General features: G+C 38.4%; 1 protein-coding gene across 3 annotated transcripts; it reads left to right on the top strand.

Annotated features, from left to right (window-relative positions):
• Positions 1-3: 3 nt before the first annotated feature.
• On the top strand, positions 4-21,991 carry mys (position-specific antigen beta subunit myospheroid). Of its 3 annotated transcripts, none has more exons than XM_074087980.1 (17): positions 4-173; positions 9,804-10,128; positions 11,230-11,382; positions 11,559-11,787; positions 12,086-12,170; positions 12,250-12,420; positions 12,529-12,636; positions 12,724-12,876; positions 12,984-13,106; positions 13,184-13,351; positions 14,122-14,358; positions 15,227-15,401; positions 16,689-16,795; positions 17,628-17,784; positions 18,103-18,239; positions 19,423-19,575; positions 20,253-21,991. In XM_074087980.1, the coding sequence occupies exons 2-17, from the start codon at positions 9,843-9,845 to the stop codon at positions 20,316-20,318; spliced, it is 2,508 nt and encodes an 835-aa protein (XP_073944081.1). In that variant the 5' UTR covers positions 4-173; positions 9,804-9,842; the 3' UTR covers positions 20,319-21,991. The 3 variants fall into 3 exon arrangements, with proteins under 3 accessions (XP_073944081.1, XP_073944082.1, XP_073944083.1); XM_074087981.1 differs by lacking the exon at positions 4-173 and adding an exon at positions 6,266-6,758; XM_074087982.1 differs by lacking the exon at positions 4-173 and adding an exon at positions 6,266-6,597.
• The last annotated feature ends 431 nt before the right edge of the window (positions 21,992-22,422 follow it).

Here is a 22,422-nt window from a genome sequence, read left to right on the forward strand (position 1 = left end):
CAACCTACCTGGTAACCCACTATAATATAAATCATTTTTGAGGTTTTCGACTTCTTGATTGAACAAAATGAGAAATAGTTTTTAATAGTTCTGTTATTTGTTAAAGAAATGTTTATCTAGTTTTAAAGTGCTGCTATGCGTTAACTTAACTTATCCTCACGGTTCTAAGACTGGTAAGTGATTTCTGATTCTCTGCTAAGTCTGAAGATATTTGTTGAACCCACGGTCGACCTGATTAGTCAGCTCCTATGTAAACTTTGCAACCATATAAAGACAGCTAAGAGAAGAATAATGAGCTCGTAATAGTAAAGAGTATTTCTGGTTTTATAGAAGATAAGATATACAATTACACATGAAATTTGTTGTATGCATATCTAGTTCAATTTAAGAATATTGTTGATATCGTTATTTTTTTTAATACATTAGAATAACAATAGTAGTGTGTAATCAATATTTTACTTCTATCTCCTGACACAGGTGTTTCATACTTCCTAGGAGATTCCAACCTTTGTACAGTGAACCATGTATTTTTAACAATAAATATTTTTCATTTTCCAAAATATATATTTTTTCATCTCAGTAAACAATAGTACCTGGGCGACTGAGCTTTGCTCGGGCTAAAACTCGATAAAAAGCGTTTTCCCAGAGATAAGACCAAACTAGATAGATTTGTCATCCCCAATAACACATACAAAATTTCATCAAAATTGTTGGAGCCGTTTCCAAGATTCTGATTATACAATGCTTGTTTAAAAGTATTAGATTTCTAGCTTTGTCTAATAAAGCAAACTAAAATTCTTTTAGATTACAATAAAGCTGGGAAAGATATTACATTCAAGTTATAAAGTTGTAATATTATATGCTTGCTTTGACTTTGGTAACAACTGAACTAACTATTAATAGTATTGTCTACTAGCTGTTACCCTGAACTTTTTTTGAGATAAATAGCTGTGTATGTTATTCAGGGATTGAAATTGAAATTGAAACATTGAAATTGTTAAGAGATAGATGCATCACTTTTTTTTAATCTTATATTTGACAAGGTTTAAGTACACTCATAGGGTATCTCCTAAACAAATCCATCAAAGACAACTCTCAAAGGCGGATCCACTGTTGTGGGCACCATGGGCATGCCCACAACGCTAATAGACTAGTGACAACATCTTTTACGGTCTATTGAGACCGATAGGCCAATGCCTTGATGCGCGGCAAAAAGGAAATAATCAAATCCAAGTCGTTCATGAGTATTACTCAAAAAGTTGTCCCGTCATGAAATTGACAAGAAATCAGTTTTGATCAAGAAATTATTAACCTTAATGACGAGATCATAAAACATAAAATACAAAAAAACATCTAAAATTTCTTAACATCAGGAAAATGCCACGAAATCTTGTGAGGAAAAAATCGTAATTTTGTAACTACATCAAAACTTTCTATTGGTTTCTATCTTTCTATTGTTGTTGTATAACAACAAAGATTATCTGACTTTTTATCACTTTTACCACAAAGTTTTGTATATATTTAAAAACAATATTACTTATTTTTTTACTTAAAAAAGCTATGGTGGCCTAGTGGTTTGACCTATCGCCTCTCGACAACTTTTTGAGAAATAGTGTCATGTCATGAGTCATGAATTCATGATTGTTTCATGAGCGAGTTTGTACTCCGACTCGCACTTTGCCGATTTTCTGGTGATTGTGACCAAGCTGTGCCCACAACCTTTTTAGGGTTCCGTAGAAAAATGGCAAAAAAACGGAACCCTTATGGATTTGTCATGTCTGTCTGTCTGTCCATCCGTATGTCACAGCCACTTTTTTCGGAAACTATAAGAACTATACTGTTGAAACATGGTAAGTAGATGTATTCTGTGAACCACATTAAGATTTTCACACAAAAATTGAAAAAAAAACAATAAATTTTGGGGTTCCCCATACTTACAACTGAGACTCAAAAATTGTTTTTTCATCAAACCCATACGTGTGGGGTATCTATGGATAGGTCTTTAAAAATGATATTGAGGTTTCTAATATATTTCTTTTCTAAACTGAATAGTTTGCGCAAGAGACACTTCCAAAGTGGTAAAATGTGTGTCCCCCCCCACCCCTGTAACTTCTAAAATAAGAGAATGATAAAACTAAAAAAATATATATGATGTACATTACCATGCAAACTTCCACCGAAAATTGGTTTGAACGAGATCTAGTAAGTAGTTTTTTTTAATATGTCTTAAATCGTAAACCGCAATTTACCTTTCATTCAATCAACTGAAATTATTAAAACTATTACACTATTATTAAAACATCGATCAAACTTACAACAAACTACAAGAACTTTTATATTATGTTACTTGCTGCTACGGAACCCTTCATGGGCGAGTCCGACTTGCACTTGGCAGCTTTTTTTTGAAGGCTGGATCCCCGCCTGACACCTCTACTCAAAACTAGATTCTCTTACTAGAAAATCGTGTCTGATGACATTTGTACATTTTTATGGTGTCATCACTGTCATCTGATAATGGGCTACTCAGCACCATATTGACGCCACCATTACACAATTCTACTTGGTTCAGGTATTTCCTCCTGAATATCTTTGTTCCAACTACATTCCCTTACCAAATGCAGTTTGTTTCAGATACATTGTTTAACATATTTGCAGGGGCGTAACTATACCATCTGGGGCCCGTGGCAATTTCTTTTGATGGGGCCCTATTAGTAAAAATCGTCACATCGTACTAAGTTTAATTTTAAGGCTGGCAACTGATCTGCAATACCCCTGGTTTTGCAGATGTTTATGGGCGGTGGTGATCTCTTACCATCAGGAGACCACTTGCTCGTTTGTTTTTTTGTACTGCCCATAGAAACTGGCAGGAGCTTCTTTCTATGTCGGACACGAAAAACAGGGTCGGTATTTCCATTTATTATCTAAGAAAGAGTTTCACCCGCGTTTCTAAATGCATAATTCTGTCAAAGTTGCATATTTTAAAACTCCTAGCCAATCTAATATCTTGCTCTTACCAGCTATACCTACAATTAATTGCAACACTATTAAATGTGATGCAGCCTGTGTTTGTTTTTTTCGAATTGAGGCTATTGCATATCTCAGACCAAGATACACAAGCAAGGTGTTATAGTGCATTCTTGAAAGTTTGTTATATTAATATTATTTTTTTTTTTTCCAAATCTACAGCGTAAGAAAAAGCTCAGACAGAAAATTCACTCCAAATGAAAATTTTGTTCTGCAAAATATTAATTATCTAGGTATTGGATCAAAAATGATGCACCAGCCCTTTGTTTTGATCCATCAGTAAACAGTTTATGAAATTGCATTAAATTAAAAAATATAGTCGACTACCTCCTCCCTTACATGCTAATGAATAAATATCATTGACACTGACACAAATTTTACTAAAGACTTTGTTATGGATACTAAGCAAGATAAAATACTTCTATAGATAAATAATAGTTAAATACTATTAAAGTCCAAGATCCGAGAACAAAATCTAGCATATGTCTACCTGACAAAACATATATTAGTTTTGGGTTTAAAAATTTGAAAAAATTCAGGATGTTAGTAATATATCAAACTTTCAAGGAAAACTAAAACGGCTAAGTTTGCTTGAGAATTATTAATTATGGGTGTATTGAAAAAAATTAGAATATTACAAAAAAAATACGGTATTTTCTTGAGAATTAACAGTAATTAAGATTAAATAGCAGCCTAAGGTATAAAATATACCTAAACTTGGAATATTCCGTACAAAATAAATCCTTAGAAAAATGTTACTTAATTTTTTCGTAATGGCTACGGAACCCTATTTCGGGCGTGTCCGACACGCTCTTGGCCGGTTTTTGTTTCGTTGACAAGAAAAAATACGCGTCCAATAGGACTACCTAAGCGTTTCTCTTCTCTACCAAAAAAGTGCGAGGATGTGTTGCGAGGAATGTGTTTTTCATGATCCAATAGAAACGCTACATTTACCTATCCTCGCACGGCACATCTCTGGTGGAAGCAGCTGAGCGGAGCGACATTTTTGGTGGAAACGCAGCCTAAATTGCCGCCTTGTGCAATGCAGGTGGTAGGACCTTGTGCAAGGTCCGCCCGGATTGCTACCTTCATCTTGCTCGCCAATCCTGCCGTGAAGCAGCAGTGCTTGCACTGTTGTGTTTCGGCGTGGAGAGTAAGACAGCCGGTGAAATTACTGGCACCTGAGGTATTCCATCTTAGGCCTCTAGGTTGGCAACGCATCTGCAATACCCCTGGCGTTGCAGATGTTTATGGGCGGTGGTGATCTCTTACCATCAGGAGACCCACTTGCTCGTTTGCCATCCAAACGAATATAAAAAAAAATGGAATAATATTTTTTTACCCAGGAAACTACTCAATTTATGTGACGTACGTAATTTATGGTGATAATTTATAATTTACTACCGACTCCCCGGCTTCGCACGGGCAAAATAAAAAACCGGTCAAGTACCTATTTGTTGTTATAGCGGCAACAGAAATACACCATCTGTGAAAATTTCAATTGTCTAGCTATCACGGTTAATGAGATACAGCCTAGTGACAGACAGACAGACAGACGGACAGTGGAGTCTAAGTAATAGGGTCCCGTTTTTATTACCCTTTGGGCACAGAACTTTAAAAAGGTTTCTAATCAAGGGCACTTCACACATATTTTTCAGCTCCATTTCCCAAAAAGTACACCTGACCCGCGCGAAGCCGGGACGCGTCAACGTAGAATAAATGCATTTTTGGTTTTTTGAATGGAATGGAATGTCCGATTTGAATAATTCAAAAAGTTATCTACAGGTATTGAAACCGTCTTGAATATGAGATTATTTATTTGGTTAAGGATTAATACAAAGGTATGTATGGATAACAACAGGGTCTGATTTCAGTAGGAATTTCTGACAACTTTTAAAATGTAAAAAAGTAGTTATAGTGACATAACTACAATAGTTGGACTATGGTATCGCGAAGTTTTTTGTAGATATTGATAGGTATATTCTTTATTATCGTTGAACATTTTTTTGTTCTATCATTAATAGTTTCCACGGCGCATTCGATGAAGGATGTTTTATGGCAACTTTTTTTACACTTTGAGCTGAGACGTTTTAGTACGGAACCCTAATTTTTTCTGATAGTAAATATGTATATGTGTAAGTAGGTAGGTAGGTGTGTACCTTGGAATAATTTTGCATTCAATAAAAGGTATCCTATGTTGATCCTTGGTGTTAAAACTACCTATATACGAAATTTCATCAAAATCGGTTTAGTGGTTTGGACATGAAAGCGTAACAGACAGACAGACAGTTACTTTCACATTTATAATATTAGTAGGGATTTATTTACTCTAGAACTAAAATAAGTTGTTCCCCATACATTTTTTATGGTCACTGTAAATTGCAGTTGCGGGAAGAGTTCGCGTCCGTAATCCAACCGGTACCGGTCAGTGACCCCTTGATGCATTGCACCCCTAACCGTTATCTTCGATACCTTTATGGCAACTGGTTGAAGGTTCCGTACCGCGAAGGACATTGGTTCATTTTCCAGGGTTCTCCTACGGTGTAATTGAAACTACGCACGCATGATGTTTTTGGTTTAAACAAGGTTGAAAGATTTTAAAGCGTTTTGATAAGACCTAATTTGCGTTTTAAACATTGCAGTTACTTCCTTGTGTAATTAATAAATTTAACTGACGCAAACCTGACGGACGAACAAGATACCTATTAGCATAGTTCTATGGCTAGCGAGGTGGATTGTGTAACCAAAAGAATGCCTTCGGTCGATAGGTAGGTTTGAATCACTGCTATCGTGACGATTATGACGTAATTCATTCGATTTACAGAGAAGCACCGGTTCTTGTCTCATCGATATCCCGTTCTGTCAGGATATTTGGCGTAAATTGCCCTCTGCTATGTTATGTCCCAGTTTTATTCTTTCCTCATTTATACTTCTAATAAAATAACTTTGTGTCGTAAGTTAGGTAGGTACTATAAGGTTCAAGTCATCAAGCAAGAATTACTATGGTTGCATTCACATAAATAACTAGGTCAAATTCATAACCCTTGACACACAGAGATTGTAGGGTAACATTTTGTTAAATTAAATTGTAGTTCTTTAGTGACTATTTTATAGCTCTCTTAGCTTAGTTGAATATTATTGACGTGATCTTTCTCAATATTGGTTCGGAGAAGCGCCGGTGACTCCGGCCGCTGTATCACCAATGACGAAGTTATTTTCTGTACAATTAGTCAGGCGCGTATCCGGCGCGAGCGCAGGTCGTGCGCTGCATTTGCTCCATCTGTTTTTATTTACACGAGAAAAGTTAGTTCAAACAAAAGTTCGTGACAAAACAGAATTCTTACGCTGTTTAATACTGCTCAAAACAACATATACTCGTACGTTTACTGGTGTGTGATCAAACAGTGATACCTTATCTTAATGGTTTTAAGAGAGCCTAAAATAGTTGCATCTTGTATTAAAATTGATCGACCTACGGTCGTTTTGTTAGTAAAGAACTTCGTACATTTTACATTTAAAATTGTGCATAAGACAAGCTGTGATCCTTGACACCATTTGGTTTTAGTGCGAAATGTGAGTCAGGCCGTATTGATAAGAAATAGCGCGAAAATAAAGCTTTGTTGTTCTGTTATGTATTTTAATTAATTGAGGGGAAATAAACTAGCCCTTTAGTTTCAAATAGTCAGTACACCGTTGTTATCCGTACCTGTGCTGGGTGCAAACTTTTTAATGCGGTGAGTTCATGTAGTGTTTTATGTTCTTAGCAGATCTTTTCTGTAAATGTTCTCGTTCGGTAAAAGTGGCGGAACGTGAAAACTTCAGTGCCCTTAGTGTAAGTTTTTGATTATAAAAAGCTCCTCTAGCGGAACGTGTGCGCTGTTCGTGTTTCCATACAAATTGAGATTTTAACGCGAACGCGATCGAGACGTATTTTATAACCGAAAACTTACACTAAGGGTACAGGTAGACAACAGCAACGTGAAGCGAAAATCACTTTCTTAAACTATGGCCAACTTGCTCTAAGCTTTTTGACAGTGGGGTATTGTATGTTTTTATAGTAAACACTGTATCACATTTATAAATGATACTGTATTTCTGACTTTGTAACCCCTAATTTTGCCGCGATGATTTCATCGTCCCGGCGACGAAGCGACGATACGGTCAGCGTCTTACAAAATTACAAGACGAGCATGAGTAATACAATACAAGGCAATATGGGTAAACATGAGCTGTTCGTATCGCAATTGACGTTGGCCGTTTACCTTGATGCTTGCTTTTTGGGTTTCAATCGCGTTACGATCAATGTAGCTGTGTCTTTATTTTAGTAAGCTATATTGGACAATTTAAGACTAATTAATGAGCTGATTTAAAACGGGAGCCCAGATTGCGTAAATTTCCTGAGCCGTACCCGTACCCATCAACTACGAATAAAGAACTAAATCCATGTAGAATCAAATGAGGTTTTATCACGATTTAGAATAGAATAGAATAGAATAGAAAATGTTTATTTTGAACAACTACGAGTACAATAATACAGCTAAACAAAACAATAAATATATACATATGTAGTTGATACAATTTGTTTGTATTGATTTGATTCATGATCTTATGTGGGGCTTTTATGGCGGCACGCGAAAAGCTTCAATTTAAATCTCCCAAAGCATCTGTCATCGTTTTTCACTTCAGATTAGAGAGCACATTTAATGTGTGTTTGCAAGAAAGCGAGAATAATCTGTTGAGCGATATTTACGATCTCATTAGATATTAGGACAAGGTAAGTATGTTTTCATTGAACCGTGCTGGTTAAAAATCGATCAAATTAAACTGTTACACATTTGTTAATTTGAAGCTGTTCCTTTTTCCTCGCCTTCTTAATTAGGAAAAGCGCAAAAAACCCGAAGAAAACATGCGAAAAGTGAACCGATTTAGGTGAAATTCGGTATACAGATAGTTTGAGTTCCCGGGAAGGACATAGGATAGTTTTATTCCGGAAAATTTCATAGTTCCAGCGGGATAGTGAAAACCGAATCCTACGCGGACGGAGTCGTGGGTAACAGGCTAGTCCTACTAATATTATAAATGAAAGTTTGTGGGTGAGTGAGTGAATGAGTGAGTATGTTTGCTACTCCTGGATGGATGGATTTGGATGAAATTTGTTATGTAGATAGCTGGACATCTGGAATAAAACATAGGCTACTTTTTATTCCGATATTCCCAGGGGATAGGGATGAAATCTCGAAACCCCAACCGCTGGGCTTAGAGTCATGAAATTTGACATGATTGTTTTTAATGTAACGTCAATGAAAACCACGATTTAGTTTTCGGGAATTCCTACCGGAATTTAAAATAATCCCAGTATTTCAATTCAGCTGCTGGATCTAATAATGATTTACTTGTGCGAAGCCGGCGAGTAAACACTATATAGTACTATATACATACTGCTCATGTTAAAAGAAAAGCCCCGACCTACTGACTGACTTATCATACTGCTCAGCCAAAACGGTTGAATTTATAAATTTCCCATTTAGGTTTTCCTTTATGATGCAGACAATGAATAAGGGCGGATTTTAGCAATATTGATTATTCGTAGGAAATTTATTGACGTGGGCGAAGCTGTGGGCGTAAGCTAGTATATCTTTGATTTTGATAGTCTCTTTCCTATTAAACTTTAGCAACCGCACATAGCTAGTCACGGTAATGATAGTTAATTACAGTTACAATAGAAATTAAAATGTAAAATAAGAAATAGTGAACTCCTCTATTTTTCGATCTCTCTACAAGTCGGGGAGTATGCTAATGCGCGTGCGGCCCACAGGTCTGCGTGGCCTCGATTTGTGCGCGTGGGCGGGCGCCCTTTCTCACGTGGCGCCCACCGCCGCGCCGCTCTATCCCATGCGGTACTTTACGGAGCACATGCTAATTATCAATGTTTTTTGAATAACTAATTTTTCATCACACTTGCTCGTAAACAGTGTCGTAACATGCAGGCTGCCTTGGTTGCAACCCCCCAAATAAAACCCTCGACCTTAATGTGCTTGTCATGAAACCCGTGGTCGGTAAATGAGTCATTGCCAGTACTAATTTTCTTGTCATGAAGCCCAAGGTCGGTAAATGAGTCTGTTACTGCATGGTGTGCTGCAGCGCCTGCAGCGCGCGGCGCGCGCACGTCGGGCACACGGCAATTTTTGGAAAAATATTAGTTTTTCTTTTACAAATATACAATTTTACTCGCAAATGTGATGAAAAACATTGTATGTCGCACGGGCGGTATTAGAATTACGAGCATCGACTCATTAAAGCCCTCAGTCTTCGACTTCGGGCTTCTAAATATACTCTCGTTCGTAATTCCTTATTTACCGCTCTTAAGACACAATGTACTATTCCTTATCAATGTTTTTTGAATAACTGTATACTCGTATCTAGTTGACTTGCATTATAAATGTTTTCCTTATCAATGTTTTTTGAATAACAAATTAATATATCTGAGCTTTTTGAACCACCATTTTGCAATAATTAATTTTTTGAAAAATTATCTTACTTACACAGACTGAGCTGGGTAAATTAGCTAGTTTTTACATCTCTATTACACTTATTATATGTTTTGTGTTTCTTATAGATCGTAGAAAAAAAAACTCAAACTTGTAAATGAATATGTGATTTCAATTGATTAAAGAAAAACAATACATCTTGGCGTTTGCGAGTTCGAAGGACAGCTTTCCTAAATTTGAAGCGAATCTATCACATTAATTAATTAATTAATCAAGAATCAATCTTTACAGATTTGGATCTGAGCACAGCGAACGCACAGTGCACACAAGATGCAACGAACGACACTACGACTATGCATATGGGGGGCCCTGCTAGCGGCGTGCTGGGCGCAGCAGGCGGCCCAGCTGCTTCAGAACCCTTGCTCGAGCAAGACGACGTGCAGCGACTGCGTCCGCGCCGCCAGCTGCGCGTGGTGCTTCGCGAGGGACTTCAACGGGCCGAGGTGCTTCAACCCCGCTATGGAGGGCGGGCTGGCCGGCTGCGACGAGGCATTTATCTTCAATCCCGACAACCAGCGGTCCATTGATCCCGCTTTCAATAAAGAACTGAGTAGAGGTTAGTTCAATTTAATATTCTTTACCAGTCTTTTTGCATGTCTTGCTCATCCATCTTGCTCGCTAATCCTGCCGTGAAGCAGCAGTGCTTGCACTGTTGTGTTTCGGCGTGGAGAGCAAGACAGCCGGTGAAATTACTGGCACTTGAGGTATCCCATCTTAGGCCTCTAGGTTGGCAACGCATCTGCAATCCCCCTGGTGTTGCAAGTGTCTATGGGAGGTGGAGATCTCTTACCATCAGGAGACCCACTTGCTCGTTTTCCATCCAATCGAATAAAAAAAATATATATTTAAAATCCCAATGCCTACCAATAAGTTTATCTAGAATAAGTCTGAACCTTACGACCTGACTTATCAAACTTTAGTGATTAATTTAATGTTCGTTTGTGTTATAAGCAGCTATGGATTTATGTTTTTTATGAGTGTAGGCCACTTTATATCCGCCGCCCTATGTAACTTTCTAAAATAATATTTTTTTGAAATCTGCCGCCCCTAGGCCGCTGCCTCCCCTAGGCCGCGGCCTATACGGCCTATTTATAAATCCAGGACTGGTTATAAGCTTTAAAGTCTGTAGCTAAATTACGAATTCATCAACCAGAATATAGTTGTAAAAACGTAAACGTTATCAAGTATCAAAGTGGAACTTTAGCAAAATAAATGGCAGAAGTGCATGCTAAAGATGTAATTTGTAAAAAGTTTCTATAGAGGAGAACCTAATTTCTCAACTCGGTTTACTTTATCATATAAATGTTAACTTCCGTTCTTTAGGGTTTAACAGTAAAACTCAGAAATAGCTAAAGTAGTTCTTTAACTTTATCTGTTACTTTGAATATATGTTAAATATATTTGGAACAAATGCTGTAAGTTAAATTTTAATCCACTCCACCAATTTCAATTCAATCCAATTCACTTCCAGTGGTCGAATTGATATGAAATTTGGTATAGGTATATGATAGGTACATAATAGGCACCAAAATACCTTCAGCAAAAACTTTTATTCATAATGAAAATTTTGTCTAAAACTGCACACAATGTCATAATTAGTCATGACAGTTAGTCGTTCATAGTTTGAATTGAATCAATGATAGTATTATCGTTACAGCACGTACTCGGTCGAGCTCAGGCTCGGTGTCCTACGAGGAGTCAGGAGGGATGTCGGGCAGCGGCGGCGGCGGCGGCGCCATGTCCACGGGTGGCTCGGGAGAAAACTTGGTCCAGATCAAGCCTCAAAAGGTCAACCTACAATTGCGAATGAGTAAGTGTATTTCCACTGCATTCAAATACTATTTTTTTAATGGTTTTTGATTATGGTGATTGTTGGAACGTTGCGAGCCTTTATCTAACTAAATAGGCTCATGTCCAGCAATTTCAACTAACAACTCCTTTCAAATTTATTCTTGTTGGTTTATTATTATTTTTTGTACATTTCAGATCAAATGCAGCAGCTCTCGTTCGCCTATTCTCGCGCTCAGGACTACCCATTGGATCTCTATTACCTTATGGACCTCAGTAGATCTATGAAAAACGACCAAGAGAAACTGGCGGCTCTTGGAAATTTACTCTCGAGTACTATGAAGAATATGACATCCAATTTCAGAATAGGTTTCGGCTCCTTTGTCGATAAAGTCGTGATGCCTTACGTCTCAACTGTCGATAAAAAGTAAGTCTCATTGTTATTTCAAATTTATAAATATGTAAAATTATATCTTTTACTTCTTTTTAGGGTTCCATAGTCCTACAAGGATTTTTTATAATTTTGTCATGTCCATCCGTTGGTCCGTGGCTTTGCTTAGAGACTAACTGCTTAGAGTTAACGAGTGATAGTCGATCAAAATTGGATATTGAATTTGTAGCGCGTATTAGTACGAAACCCTATACTGCGCGTGGCCCGACACGCACTTGGCCGGTTTTTAATTAAAGTTTATCTAAAATCATTCTTATACTCATTTATATTTCAGTCTCAAATCACCTTGCGATGGCTGCGCAGCGCCGTATGGTTTTAAAAATCAAATGTCACTCAGCACTGAAACAGACTACTTTGATGTATGTATTTTTGACGTTTGGCTTATATTCTGAACATCTCCTTTTCTGTAATATCTACTAAAGCTGTTATTTATTTCAGCAAGCGGTAGCCAAGGCTGATATATCCGGTAACCTAGACGCTCCTGAGGGAGGTTTTGACGCGATTATGCAGGCTATAGTCTGCAAGCAACATATCGGCTGGCGACCAAAGGCCAACAGACTGCTCGTGTTCTCGACTGATGCTGGATTCCACTACGCTGGCGACGGCAAGGTAAAGATAAAGCTGATAGGTTAGAAGTGCATAGTAGATACATAAAGTGATCTGCACTTAAATTGAAATCACTGTCTTTTTTTATAATATTATTCTTTGTTTTTACAGCTTGGAGGTATCGTTCAACCTAACGACGGCGAATGTCACATGGAAAACAACTTGTACACGTATTCTACTGTCCAGGACTACCCCAGCATTTCACAGATAAACCTTAAGGTATACTTTCTTGCTGTTTTAAAATAATCTGTCACGATAGTTTTGATTACAAGTAAAATACGATTATTTTATTTATACATTTCACAGGCGAAAGAACACTCAATCAACGTCATATTCGCGGTAACGTCTGAACAAATCGGCGTATACGAGGAACTAAGCAAACATATTCAGGGTTCCAGCAGCGGTGTGCTCACAGAAAACTCCGACAACGTTGTCGAGCTGGTTCGCGAACAATATAACGTAAGAAAAACAGTGCTATCATGACTCAAGTTACAATTTCTTTTATTGAGTGACTGTAATCTTTTGTTGTTCATTTAATAGTACTGATTAGCAATTGTTTTCTATAGAAAATCACGTCGGCAGTAGAAGTAACGGATACATCGAGTGACGCCGTCCAAATTGTCTATTATTCATCGTGCCTCGGCAGCAAAGATAACGTCATCAAGACGAATAAGTGTGACGGGTTAAGGGTAAGGCACTTATATCATTTTCCTCATATATTTCCATATTTTCAAGAATTTGTAAGAAATGTAGATGTTTTTTTTAGGTGGGAGATGTCGTCGAGTTTACGGCCGAGATCACTTTGAAAGAATGCCCCAAAGACCCCAGCAAGTGGAAGCAAACGTTTGTCATCTACCCTGGAGTCATTTCTGAAGGTCTCACTGTCGAACTGGACATGATCTGTGATTGCCCGTGTGAACATCCTGGACACCATGTGAGATAGTCTTTTTATTATTTGGTTATTTCAGTGACTTTCTGCTTTCTTCGTTTCTATAATAAAAATCCAGTTTTAATCCACGTTATGAATTATCTATATTATCTGAACTAAAAGAATTTCCTTGCTCACCCGAGACCTTACGATAGCTAAGCTTATGCAAAATATGCGTGTTCATGCAGTTCCTCCACCTCCACACTGTAAGAACACACACAAACCACACAAACCCATCTATCACCACCACCACACTACACTGAAGCGATTCGAACTCAACCAGTGACACAACCGTACACCATGCTACCAGTTGTTAGACCAGTTGTTAGTTGTTAGTTGTGAGTCTAACAACTGGTAGCATGGTGTACGGGTGAGCAAGGAAATTCTTTTAGTTCATTGATATGGACCTCCGCAAAGTAACGCCTGATTCAATAAATTATATTATCTGAGTTCCAAATTTGATTCCGTAGTTTTTACGTGATTTAAAAGAGCCCTCTGCAGCCTATTTGCAAAAGGAATTTTTCTGTTTGATTTTAGACATGGCTAAAATTATCGTTTTCTTTAATCTGACATAATATCATTCATCTAACAAAATATTGACATATGTAGTTGCTTTTTGACGATTATATTTAGAAAGTGATTTATAGATGTCAAAACGTTAATTCAAACTTAAGTTTTTGTAAATATGCCATTATTGGATGAGCGACGTGTTAACACATGTTTAACGATTGTCCATGTGTTATTTGTCACCAATAACACGGTCAGTTTTATTTCAGGCGTACGACGCCGGCAGCCTCGTGTGCAGCGGGCAAGGCATCTCCGCGTGCGGCGTGTGCGTGTGCAACCCGGGCCGCTTCGGCAAGAGCTGCGAGTGTTCGGCGCACGGCGGCGGCTCCGTCGAGCAGGAGCGCGGCTGCCGGCCCACCAACGCGAGCGCCGGCCCGCTCTGCTCCAACCGAGGGAACTGCATCTGCGGCGTCTGCGAGTGCAACAAGATGGCTGACTCCTCTGAGGTGACTCATTAAGGCTCCGTTTCCATCAGAGATGTGCGAAGATGTGTTGCGAGGAATGTGTTTTTACTGAACCAATAGAAACGTTTAATTTACCTAGCCTCGCTCCGCTCAGGTTTTTCCACTAGAGATGTGCTGTGCGAGGATAGGTTAATCTGTCATCTCCCAGGATAACAGGATCAAAGGAATTTGGGCACAAATTTGTGCCTCTGGGAGAGGACAGGTTAATGAAGCGTTTCTATTGGTTCTTGATAAACACGTACCTCGCAACACATCCTCGCACATCTCTGGTGGAAACGCAGCATTACATTACTATGGCAGTGTGCAACTAGTTTTTGCTCACCGCTTCGTCCACGTATAATACAATTTATAAAAACACACACGTATCCAACTATCACCACCACCACACTACACTGACGCATTTCGTACTCAGAGTTCAACCTCAGAGCAATGCAACCTTTCACCATGCTATCAGATGTTAATTTTAATTTGTCATAGTAAATCCCCAAGTACAACTTTGTTTTTCTTAAACAAAGGCTGCAAATATTCCACAAACTTTAATCGTCACTTAAAACTATCTCCAAATTTTATTTATTTACGTAAGAAAGATATAAATGTTTGTTTTCTGGTTTTGGTTGTTTAAAATGTATGCTTATCCATTGCCTCGTCCTCATTACACAAGTTTTGCTTACTTTGGACGAGAGGCCGTATTGTCTAATACGCTGACGTGAGCGATCGCATTCACCGTCTCTTTCAGCCCTCGTCTTATACCACGTGACAGAAAGAAGTGGTGAAAACGATTATTTCCAAACGTGTTACTTTGATTGGTCTCAATTATCCCATGATATTTATTATTTATTTTTATACCCAGGTGATCTCGGGTCCGTTCTGCGAGTGCGAGAACTTCTCGTGCGACCGCAACAAGGGTCTGCTGTGCTCGGGGCCGGACCACGGCGAGTGCGTGTGCGGCAAGTGCCACTGCCGCCCCGAGTACTCCGGCCCGGCCTGCGACTGCCTCAAGGACGATGCGCCCTGTCGCCCGCCCGGTAACGCTATATAATGTACTAGACCAGGGATAGCAAACTAATTGCTTGCTAATAAGCTAGTAATACTGCCCTTGCTGGGACGCACTAGCCGAATGGATATTGGCTTCGCCGGCCACGCGAAGCTAGTACACAAGCCAGGATAGCGAAATCAGTGGTGGGGGCGCTACTAGCTTAAAAAATAGAACGGGAAGCTATTCAAAACTGTCCTGGCTTCAGCACAAGCTCACTAGCCCGGAAGTAAGCTAGTTTTGTATATGCGAAGATAGATGCACTAGCTTACTAGCACTAGCTTGCTTCCCTGGCTTGAAAAACTAGCCTCGAATATTCGGGGCATAATGGCACGCATGCCAGATGTAGCACACGACAGCATAATTATTGAATACATGTACTTAATTAATGGTTCAATCAGTCGTGCAACTACGAAGTCAAGAATCTGATGATGGCACGCCATATTCAAGTTTTTACGGCTTTCAATACAAATTCCCACATTCACCCATAAAGGTTCGCCATCCCTGTACTAGATTTTACTCGCGGCTTCGCACGCTTAAACCATTAGATCCGGCAGTTGAATTGAATTCCGAAATTTTCTAAATAATCAATTTCATATTGCACATAAAATACCAATGGCAATGGAGAGAGAGAGAGAGAGAGAGATTTATTTACACATATTCAATACGCATAAAAATACATTTGAGGAAAAAAAAACAACATCCAGCCGTTTTAGCATGAAGGAGTACGAGTAACAAACATACACACACAGACAACTCACAAACTTGTGTTTAGCCTTTTTCAAACTACATTTCCCGCTTGTCCTACTATTCAATGGTACCCGTACCTTTTCCTTACATTCTTTGATGCAGTGCATTTTGCAAACATTATCTATCATAATGTAAATATTTTTGTTTTGTGGCCTTATTCAACTAAGCGGCCTGTTATACTTTACTTTACGTGTTTACCTTTTATTAAAGTACTAGCTTTTGCCCGCGGCTCCGCCCGCGTGGTATTCGCTTATCGCGCGCTGTTCCCTAGGGAACTGTGCGTTTTTCTGGGATAAAAAGTAGCCTATGTCAATCTCGGGCACATAAACTATCTCTATGCCAAAAAACACGTCGATTCGTCGCTCCGTTACGGCGTGAAAGACGGACAAACACACTTTCGCATTTATATTATTAGAATGGATTTAAAGACTCGACTTTAGAAGCTTCTCTTCTTTAACTTGATCAGTTTTTGTAAGATTTAAGAAATGTGGGATATTTGGCGATATTGTATGATTTGTTATTATTGCAGACGGAGGTCAGATCTGTAGCGGTAATGGGCACTGCGCATGCGGCCAGTGCGTGTGCAACGTCAACGGCGGACAACACTTCTCTGGCAAGTTCTGCGACAAATGCCCGGTGAGTAATCTTACGCCAGATATTATTTAGGCTGACATAAACTTTAGAGAAGATATATATAGTGCACGCGGTTTGAGCCCAATCCGAGTGTGGTTTGTGAGTTCGCGTTAACGCGTGTGGTTTTAGCGCACCATCTCTTCCTTGAGAGATATTCTGAAGAAGGATGGCTAGCTAAAGCAGCTCGCACTTAATATCTCAGCGTGCTAGGCATGTGAAGCTCACTGCACGTATGGTGCGCGAGCACTGTGTTGCAAGCTAGATTATGAGTGATAGAAATCGTATCGTTAGATTGTCATACATAATTACATACATTTGTCAACTGTATTTTGTGTCTTTTCTTTTGTACAATAAAGAGTTTACATACATACATAATTCTGTCAATAACGTCTAATATGTATGTTAAAATGTCAAACAGTTCAAGGAAGACCTGTAAAAATAGGAAAATTAACAAAGTTGTTATGAGACTAGGAAGAACTGTCAATTTCTATTTACTTACGTCAGAATGACAGTTCTTTAAATTCTATTCGCATCAAGGTCGAGGTCTTTACGATTGAATGCTCCTGACCCAGAGTTGTGGATAACGCTCATTTCGAGGTTTAAAGACTCGATCCCTTAAGACTCCAGAGTTAAGACTCCACTATATTTGAGAATGAAATGGGTTTATTTTATGCGTATGAGTGCAAGTCGTTGCATTTGAGTCGTTAAGCCTCGAGAGTCTTTATGGTTCGAGTTTTTAAGCCTCTAAATGAGCATTTTTCACAACACTATCCTGACCTGACCTGTTTACTACGCGGTGACATAGGCTTAGATTAACTGAACTATTGTGATGCAGACTTGCTCTGGCCGTTGCGAGGAGTTCAAAGATTGCGTGCTGTGTTCGGTGCACCATCGCGGCCCCGAGTGGACAGAGAACCAGACTTGCACAACTTCCTGTGGCCCACAGACCGGCATACAGTCGCCGCCTATCGTCGTCGAGGGACAACTTGAAGGTAAACGACACATGTAAACACAAGGATATTGTTCATGTAATCCTTCAACCCTGTTTAGAAAAACGTTCCATGTCGTAATACAGTGCGGTGCTAGATCGCTCTCTTACAATTCTAGCCTGGCAGCCCAGCAGTGTAATGCTATTTGCATTGTTTTTGTAACACCTTTAGGTACTTTAGTACAGTTTTCAATGTGACGGGTACGGTAACTTTTTTTATTGAGTGATATCACTCTGCGGTCCAGATCGAGTGACGGATCGCTGTTTGTTATTGAAACATATTTATTGCGTCAAAAACCTCTCATTACCTTATAATTTTTAGCGAACGAGTCGAAAAACGAGCACTTGTGCAGCTTCCAAGATGAAGAAGACGACTGCCTGTACGTGTTCGTGTACTCTTACGACGAGCGGCAAAACCTCCTCATCAGGGCGCAGGAGAAACGCGAATGCCCCAAAAAGGTACAGTTTTCTTTATTGGTTACTAGCGTTTACCCGCGGCGTCGCACGCGTAAATCATTATAGATACAGCAGTTGAATTGAAATTCCGGGATTTTATTAAATTCTCGTGGAAATTCCCTAAAATTACATCGTGGTTTTCATTGACGTGATATTATAACAACCATGCCAAATTTCATGACTAAACCCAGCGGTTGTTATTTCGAGATTTTATCCCTATCCCGTGGGAATATCGGGATAAAAAGTAGCCTATGTGTTATTTCAGATGTCCAGCTATCTACATACCAAATTTCATGACTCTAAGCCCAGCGTTTGTTATTTCAAGATTGTATGCCTATCCCGTGAGAATATCGGGATAAAAAGTATAAAAAGTTAATCCAGGTTATAAACTAACGTTTTGCCAAATTTCATCCAAATCCGTGCAGCCGTTTCAGCGTGAAGAAGTATCAAACATACTCACTCACTCACAAACTCACATTTATAATATTAGTAGAATTGGTTCTTGAGAGGGTAATAAATTAAAGAAATATTTCGCAGAAGTGATTAGGTTACTTTAGCAAAGTGAGAAGATAAATATTCCGATCCATGCAAAGTTCCAAGAAAATCGTTCACTAGCAATCAAAGGTTGGGGGTTGCTGGGCCAAGTGATATAAATGTGCTCTAAGCGCAGGCGTCGGCAACCTAAGGCTGTTTCGACGTAAAGTTACGGCTCCATTCGTAAAAATCAATACTTAAATGATTTTATTACCAAAACTCTTAAAACCCTGAAACAAATGCATGAGTGAATACCATGTCTCTCTTTCAGCCATTTATTTTAGATAAAAAACCAAATATATATAAGGAAATACGATGGAAACCTCTTTAAAAGTTGGCAAATTTCAAAGTTATAATAACTTTTGCTCTTCCGTTTCAAGAGGTTGCCGACCCATGGTCAAGCTAGCGGAATGTGAGTGTATCTGGAAGATTTTTATTTTCATATATTTAGTTAAACGTCTTCGTACAGTCACCTGAATTAATATGTGCCACAGCGGAGCGTGCAATACATCTAGAACGACCTACTGGTCTAGAAATAGAGCCGTATCAGATAGTTACTCGTATGCACGCTTTGTTATGTCAGATATCGGTGCTTGTGACTGTACGCGTGCCTATTGTAATACAATTTTTCAATTATTGCATTGTCTTTTAGTTGTTCATCCTGGGCATCGTGCTGGGCGTGATCGCGGCCATTGTGCTGGTCGGGCTGGCGCTGCTGATGCTGTGGAAAATGGTGACCACCATCCACGACCGCCGCGAGTTCGCGCGCTTCGAGAAGGAGCGCATGATGGCTAAGTGGGACACGGTAATGGAACTCATCATCATCCCAGCCTATATACGTCCCGCTGCTGGCCAGAGGCCTCTCACAATGAGAGGGCTTGGGCCGTAGTTCTCACGCGGGCCTGATTGAATTGCTTCGGTTGTTGGTGCAGGTTTCCTCGTGATGTTTTCCTTCACCGTGAAGCTCGTGGTAAATTTCAAATGTAATCGCACATGAATTTCGAAAAACTCAAGAGGTGCGAGCCGGTAATCGAATTATTCTTGTTAAATCGCTGTTAGGGCTTCCGCTAAGTCGCGCGGCGTGCTTGTTTCATGTCATCTAATAGAGCAGTGCTGTGTGAGGGGTGTCTCTGTTCTATTGAGAACCATTGAAACAGCACGCCGCGCGGGCGCTTGCGCCGTGCACTTGCGCGACTTAGCTGAGGCCCTAAACTTAGAGTCCATCGCGGGGCCATCGTGTGCTAGTAGTGTTTGGAGTGTGGTAATATGGTAATATTCGTCAAAATATTTTTCCACTTCTAATGCTCGTAAAATTCGTATTTAGGCTTAATCTAGGCGACATAAAATTACTTTTTATTCAATCCGACCGCTACAAGTAGATCAGAATTAATAATAATAATAAATCCATTTATTTCAACTAACTATTTATTTGAATTAACTTGCAAGTTGTGAGGTAAACCAATAATTGTATGTTTTTTACAGGGCGAAAATCCAATTTACAAGCAAGCGACGTCGACCTTTAAGAACCCTACATATGCTGGGAAATAAGAATATTTACATACATATATAATGTAACATGTTTCACGAAAGTAGTAGTCTCAAACTAGTCCCAAGTGGGACACCTACGAACTGATCTGAGTCGTCAGTATTTGCTGTTGTAGAATCTTATATGACCTGTAATTATGTAGCCTTTAGACAGTTTTATAAATACTACTGAGGATGATGCCTTATATTGTGCCTTTATCGGGATTTTATTCATTAACATCATTTAAATTTAATCATCATTAAAATGTCTGACTACTATCGAATTATGTACGCGCCAGAAGTGCTATTATTTCAGCAAATCTCATAGTTCATTAAATATAAGTGAATCTGTTTTTAAATATATTGACAATCATGTACATTGCTTTTTGACTGCAATAATTATGGATTTGAGAAGGGTCTGTTTTATATCAATATAACTAGATTATATGTAGTACGCTTTTTGTACTTATTGTGTGAGTGTTTGTGTAATGTACTTACGTATTATGTGTTAGGCTGAATCGAATCTACGTAGTGCCAGGTCACCGACACAAACTTATAAATCATTAGGAACAGTTGAAACATTTATTGAACCAATGTCTACGTAGGAAATAGTTTCGAAATTTAATGTTTAAAGGTTCTGCGAAGGCTTATCAGCTTCCTTGATCGCATAAAAAGATGAGGTGAGTGCACCTTGAACTAATAGGTTTTTTCACTGTTGATACAGACTTAGCTTTGGCTGTTTAAGCGTTAGTCAACGATACATAATTATCTTGAGTGATATTGTTTCTGCTTGTTTTATTTTTGATGAGATTTAGATATTCAGAACCATGTTAGGACGCCTAATTCTTATGAAAGAAAAGCATTATATTTGATTTGCAATGTCATTGTTTTGTTTGCATGAAAAATAATCAATTCGAAATGTCAAAGCGTAACGCTAATATTTAATATACAACGTCGGCCTTAATTTCCATCAAATCGATACATATAATATTTTCACTGCCAAAAAAATATCTGGTGCCTTTTATCAAAGTAACAAATCGTGCCATTACTAATGCTAAAACATAGAATATTAAACTGTTTTATTCACTGAAGTAAAATAAACACCATAGTTCATTTCCCTTGTTGAAGGAAATTGTAAACATAATGAAAAAATATTAATTTAAATATTTAATATCCATGTAAAGGGAGCTTGTGGTGGGGGGTGATTATGTAAACTCATCTGTTGTTCATCATGAAAAATAAATTAAAGTAACATAACCTTCTACTTCACGTAAGTTTCTTTTCACTGAGTCGAAATACGTTTAAACAATTTACGGATTCGTTGTTTGTTGTACACAAAGTGCCTACATACTCCCACTTTCCTCCTCAATTGTGATAGAAACAACATGACGTGTGTTTACTTCTCTGAATGAATCAGTGAATAATATATATATTATTTATTGTAATTAATATTAAAAGTTAAATAAGTGTAATTATAACGTATTTTCGGAGATTAAGTTGTAATTAGTTTTTACTCGTGCCTTTTTGTATTTTTAATTACGCATTTAGAAATGAGTCATATTTTTACTGAGTGAATAAAAATTAAACAGTACAATAAATGTCAAACATGCCTAAATCTGTTCAAAATGAGAACGAAATTTATACTGGAATTTGGTCTGTAATTAATTGTAGCTAATAAATATTAACTCTTAACTGTCTACTTTTTTTTCTTTGTATTTATGACTTAAGGGATTCTACATTTTGACGGGTCTCTGACTCAACCTAAAATATGAAAATTTATTGGGATATCTACTTTAGGATCCTACTATTATTATAAATGCGTAAGTTTTTATGTGTGAGTGTGTGTGTTGTGTTATTCCAGATGTCCAGCTATCTACATACCAAATTTCATCCAAATCCGTCCAGCCGTTTTAGTTACGAAAGAGTAAGAAACGTCTACACACACATACAAACTTTCGCATTTATAATATTATTAGGGGTTTGTTAGATAATTTTCACAAACGATTTTTTTCTGAGTAACTAATTTTCACATCGCGGTTTTTCACGATCGCAAATTTACTTATTCGTCGTTTTTCATATAGCGATTTTTCATGAAGCGTTTTTTAACCCTTTATAAGGCCCCATTTAT

Source organism: Choristoneura fumiferana, chromosome 5 (assembly GCF_025370935.1).
Source record: "Choristoneura fumiferana chromosome 5, NRCan_CFum_1, whole genome shotgun sequence".
In the NCBI taxonomy this organism is placed as follows: Eukaryota; Metazoa; Arthropoda; class Insecta; order Lepidoptera; family Tortricidae; genus Choristoneura; species Choristoneura fumiferana.

Excerpts from the sequence above, each read along its gene's own strand:
- mys (XM_074087980.1), top strand. The coding sequence starts at position 9,843 with ATGCAACGAACGACACTACGACTATGCATATGGGGGGCCCTGCTAGCG. Across the intron at positions 10,129-11,229 it reads CAATAAAGAACTGAGTAGAG|CACGTACTCGGTCGAGCTCA; the intron begins GTTAGTTCAATT and ends TTATCGTTACAG. Across the intron at positions 15,402-16,688 it reads TGCGCCCTGTCGCCCGCCCG|ACGGAGGTCAGATCTGTAGC; the intron begins GTAACGCTATAT and ends TTATTATTGCAG.